This window comes from Oncorhynchus clarkii, chromosome 20 (genome assembly GCF_045791955.1).
Source record: "Oncorhynchus clarkii lewisi isolate Uvic-CL-2024 chromosome 20, UVic_Ocla_1.0, whole genome shotgun sequence".
Lineage (NCBI taxonomy): Eukaryota > Metazoa > Chordata > Actinopteri > Salmoniformes > Salmonidae > Oncorhynchus > Oncorhynchus clarkii.
In genome coordinates, this window is record NC_092166.1 from 64,954,606 (window position 1) to 64,960,321 (window position 5,716).

At 44.1% G+C, this 5,716-nt stretch overlaps 1 protein-coding gene across 1 annotated transcript in view; it reads right to left on the reverse strand.

Moving 5' to 3' along the window:
* Positions 1-325: 325 nt before the first annotated feature.
* LOC139376729 (heparan sulfate glucosamine 3-O-sulfotransferase 6-like) overlaps positions 326-5,716 on the reverse strand; it is a 19,586-nt gene continuing 14,195 nt past the window's right edge. The window contains exon 2 of the mRNA XM_071119618.1: positions 326-2,570. Within this exon, the coding sequence (XP_070975719.1) occupies positions 1,952-2,570 (619 nt within the window). The 3' untranslated portion in view covers positions 326-1,951. The remainder of the gene's footprint in view (positions 2,571-5,716) is intronic.

The window sequence follows — 5,716 nt, forward strand, 5'->3', positions numbered from 1 at the left end:
CAGGGTCGTGTGACCTCCACCTACAGGGCCGTATGACCACCAACTACAGGGCCGTATGACCACCACCTACAGGGTCGTATGACCCCCTACAGGGTCGTATGACCACCACCTACAGGGCCGTATGACCACCACCTACAGGGCCGTATGACCACCCCCTACACACACCACCCTATCTGCCTTCTCTCTCTGTGGTCTGGTGTGACTGAACAGTGTATCATGTGGTGTGGATATTTCATACTGAAACGTTGATATATATGATGATAAAAGGATGTCCATTTCAGAATAAAGGCTTTAGTAATATAAGTAGATAAGTAGATAAAACATCTCAAACATTGTCATTTTAATAAATTATGCTTCCAGAAATGTACAGTCAAGGAGGGGTACAGTTTATGAGTTTGGTATGAAACAAACAATGAAGAAAGGGATACAGATATAGCATATACCACAATTCTCAATAGCATAACACTTGCAACATAAATAATAGCAATTTTACAGCACACAGAGTAAATCAGTAATATATTTTGTTAACAAAAAAATAGTACATAGTCAAATCAAATCATCAAATCAAATCCTGTCTGGGTTGTGCCGTGGCGGAGGTCTTTGTGGGCTATACTCAGCCTTGTCTCAGGATGGTAAGTTGGTGGTTGAAGATATCCCTCGTGGTGTGGGGGCTGTGCTTTGGCAAAGTGGGTGGGGTTATATCCTTCCTGTTTGGCCCTGTCCGGGGGTGTCCTCGGAATGGGCCACAGTGTCTCCTGACCCCTCCTGTCTCAGCCTCCAGTATTTATGCTGCAGTAGTAGTTTATGTGTCGGGGGGCTAGGGTCAGTTTGTTATATCTGGAGTACTTCTCCTGTCCTATTCGGTGTCCTGTGTGAATCTAGGTGTGCGTTCTCTAATTCTCTCCTTCTCTCTTTCTCTCTCTCGGAGGACCTGAGCCCTAGGACCAGGGCCTTAATAATATTATTCGACCATGCTGGTCATTTATGAACATTTGAACATCTTGGCCATGTTCTGTTATAATCTCCACCCGGCACAGCCAGAAGAGGACTGGCCGTCCCACATATGCTCTCTCTAATTCTCTCTTTCTTTCTCTCTCTCGGAGGACCTGAGCCCTAGGACCATGCCCCAGGAATACCTGACATGATGACTCCTTGCTGTCCCCAGTCCACCTGACTGTGCTGCTGCTCCAGTTTCAACTGTTCTGCCTTATTATTATTTGACCATGCTGGTCATTTATGAACATCTGAACATCTTGGCCATGTTCTGTTATAATCTCCACCCGGCACACCACATAGCCTGGTTCCTCTCTAGGTTTCTTCCTAGGTTTTGGCCTTTCTAGGGAGTTTTTCCTAGCCACCGTGCTTCTACACCTGCATTGCTTGCTGTTTGGGGTTTTAGGCTGGGTTTCTGTACAGCACTTTGAGATATCAGCTGATGTACGAAGGGCTATATAAATAAATTTGATTTGATTTAGTACATAGTCCAGCATTTATACCAGCAATAGTCTTCTGCATTGTTAAAAATAATGTCCCCTAAACATCTTTGCGATTGCATTTTCAAACATGATTATGGGATAACAGTAAAAATTATCTGTCATTAATACAATTATTTTAGAAATGCACTTGGCTTATTGTAGTCTAGTTTATTGAAATAGTATTAGCATATTTGGGATGAATATTTGGCTGGCTCGTGGAGCAGTTTTGTCAGAATATTTATTTTTTATTACATTGCAGCGACACAACAATCATACTAGGAAAATCACATCTGTTTATACAAGGAGATTTAAACCCTCTCTTTAAAAACCAAAATATACTAGTCTGTCTGTTTCCACCAGTCCCAGCCGAAGTCACGAGGACCTGTCATTTGGAAAAACCTCAGGTCAAGTGGCCATTACAAGGCCTGTAGATCCTCTGGAGACACATGTCTATGCTCTATCCCATCCCATTTCCATCAGTCCCAGCCAAAGTCATGGCCTGTCATTTGGTAAAACTTCATGTTGAATGGCCTATAGAACTCCCTGAGCCTGAGCAGCACCTCTGGAGAGATCTGTGGATGAGGCCTTCCCTTAGACTTCCCCAGACAGCGTGGCCTGCTGCTCCCCTCAGGCTTCTTCAGGCAGGGGAAACCCTTGGTCTGGTTGAAGTAGAAGTGTTTGTCCGTGACCAACCTCTTCAGCCCCAGGAAGTCCTGCACCCTGCCCATCTCCCCGGCCGGGTCCGTCACCAGCCGCTCCCCGCTGATGAAGAGGAACTTCGAGAGGGGGAAGTAGCGCAGCCAGTTCTCCAGGTGCTTGGCGTAGATCCCGATGCGCACGGCGCTCCAGGAGGTGTCGATGAGGCCCGTGGTGGAGTTCCGGAAGGTCAGGCTCTGGAAAGACGGAAGGCCGGGTTGTTTGGACAGCGTCTGGGTGTAGTCGGACACGGCCCGGGTCACGGGGTCTCGGACCACCACGATCAGCTTGGTATGACGACTCAGGGCGAAGAGACGCCGAGGAGCCTCCTTGGTGACGAAGTAGCTTGGTGTCTTCTCCATGGTGATCTGGCTTTCCAACGTCCGGGGCATCAAGTTTCTGAGAGGAGAGGAGAGAAGAGGAAAGATTTGATTAGTGGTTCCCAAACATTTGGTAAACTAACATACTAACAGCTTCTGGGAATGCAACAAACTTTAAGACCTTTGGAATCTGGTCTGTGTGTCATAAACACGACCAGATCTGTTTCCACATGTTTAATATTACAACATTTTATGGAATATGGATATTCCATGCGTCATTGGAGTGTTCCAACAGTCCCCTTTGATGCTCCCCAGCCTTGAGGGCTTCTGATTTAGCTTTGTAATTAGTTGGTTAGGTCTGTGATTACATCAATATAAACATCTACATTAGACGCTGGCCTCGCTGAAATGCATGTCAGATGGAGAGGAAGTCAATGAGTGGGTGCTTAAGGGAAACCACAAAACCATAATAACCAGTGAAAAGTCATTTCCACAGGACTTCCTCCTCCTTCACAAGCCTGTCAGAGCATCTCTGAGAGCTAGGCTGAGAGGTAGGCTGAGAGGTAGGCTGAGAGGTAGGCTGAGAGGTAGGCTGAGAGGTAGGCTGAGAGCTGGGCTGAGCCCAGGCTGCCTGGACAAATAACAGTGCATTCAGAAAGTATTCACACCCCTTGACTTTTTCCACATTTTGTTACGTTATGTTTTTTAAAAATCTCTCATCAATCTACACACAATACCCCATAATGACAAAGCGAAAACAGGTTTTTAGAATGATTTACATAAGTATTCAGACCCTTTGTTATGAGACTCGAAATTGAGCTCCGGTGCATCCTGTTTCCATTGATCATCCTTGAGATGTGTCTACAACTTGACTGGAGTCCACCTGTGGTAAATTAAATTGATTGGACATGATTTGGAAAGTCATCATTGAGGGAAAGATGAACGGAGCAAAGTACAGAGAGATCCTTGATGAAAACCTGCTCTAGAGCACTCAGGACCTCAGACTGGGGCGAAGGTTCACCTTCCAACAGGACAATGACCCTAAGCACACAGCCAAGACAATGCAGAAGTTGCTTCAGGACAAGACTCTGAATGTCCTTGAGTGGCCCAGTCAGAGCCCGGACTTGAACCCGATCGAACATCTCTGGGGAGTCTTGAAAATAACTGTGCAGCGAGGCTCCCCATCCAACCTGACAGAGTTTGAGAAGAATGGGAGAAACTCGCCAAATACAAGTGTGTTAAGCTTGTAGCCAAGAAGACTCTAGGCTGTAATCAACAAAGTACTGAGTAAAGGGTCTGAATATTTTGTATTTTTAATACATTTGCAAAAATGTATAAAAACTTGATTTTGTTTTGCCATTGTGGAGTATTGTGTGTAGATTGATGAGGGGGAAACAACTATATAATCCATTTAAGAATAAAGCTGTAATGTAACAAAATGTGGAAAAAGTCAAGGGGTCTGAATACTTTCCGAATGCACTGTATACCATACCATGCACTGCCTATCGTATACCACGGACACTGCAATAAACTCCCCAACAGACCAGCACCAGTCTGACTCTACTTTAGCCAACAAATGAGAAATAGACCTGCACCCAGATTAGCAGTAAAGAATCTGATGATGAGCTAAAGAGATGAAAGACAGCTAATAGTCTCCAAATTGTTTTATTTTCATTTAATTTAACCATTATTTAACCTTTAAAAACGTGTCCTTTAGCAGCTGGAAACCAATGTTGGAACACTATTTAAAGTGGAATCCCAGAAGTTCCATTTTAGAATCCTAAGGACACAAAACAGGAATCCTTCCAACTCTCCTCAGAAAAGGACCACCTTCATTTAATTTAAAATGAGGGGATTCAAATCTCACGGCGGGTTTATGTTTTAGAAATCCAAGCATGAAGGAACGTTCCAACTCCTCAGAAAATCCCCCATTTAATTTCCACGGATGGTTCCCCCCGTAGCATAGCCATGTGGTAGAGACTGAGGTTGGGTCTCAAACTGCACCCTATTCACTATAGTACGGTGCACTAGGGCTCTGAACGGAATTTGTGCACTCTATAAGGAATAGGGTGCCGTTTGAGACGCATTCCAAAAGCTGTCATCAACGTGGTTGGTCTCTGGTCTCTAAATGCAGGGCTCTGGCCTGAGCTGTGTGGGGAACATACTCCTCTCTGATCCAAATCTGACATCCCCACCACGAATGTGCCATGAAGCTAATCCTGAAAACATGGCTTATGTTTTTACAACAGACCGCCTCTTTTTTTTTACTACAGCCTGGGTATGAGTGGATATGAGGATCAGGTATACAGACAACACTCATACCACAGTAACGGAATCTGTTAGGTTTTTAGAGAGGATCTACCTCAATTGGATCTCCTGGTTCAATTAAGGTTAAGTAATAGAAAAAGGAAATCCTGTAGATAACGTTTCATTGACTCACCCCAACTAGGCCTATAGCATGTTGATATTAATATTACAATGTAAGAGATCAAATAGTAACACAGAAAACCTCCTTTCAAGAGCAACAACTCCACTGGGATTCAGCTTTAGAGGGACATATCTCTACACATTCTCTCCTGTCTTCCTCTGTTCTGAACAACCCCCACGGTGGCTGATCAGTTACATAGGACAGCATTGTGCTATAATTCTATCACTTCATAACTCTGTTCATTTCAAGATATAAAGGAGACCCTTTTCTTTACAACTACCACTACAATCCATTACAACTAAATAATTATACTTATTTAATTTGATACTTCTTTTGCTCTCTCTATTTGTAAAAAAATGTAATGTTTTACAATACTTATTTTGGCCTGCCATACGGAGGTGACAATCTGTTTGTGTAGTGTGTACTCAACAGCAACTGAATGTTTAATTCTGACCAAACAGGCTAATGGCATCCATGCTGGACTGTCCCGGCTTCCATTGCCATCATGTTTAAATTCTATATTTAAATGTTTTATTTATTTAACCTTTATTTAACTAGGTAAGTCAGTTAAGAACTAATTCTTATTTACAATGATGGCCTACCCTGGGCCAAACCCGGATGACGCTGGGCCAATTGTGTGCCGCCCTATGGGAATCCCAAACACAGCTGATGGTGATACAGCTTGGAACCGAACCAGTGTCTGTAGTGAAGCCTCTAGCACTGAGATGCAGTGTCTTAGACCACCGCGCCACCCGGTATCCCCAAAACATTGTCCTGTAATCACGGAACTCTCTGGC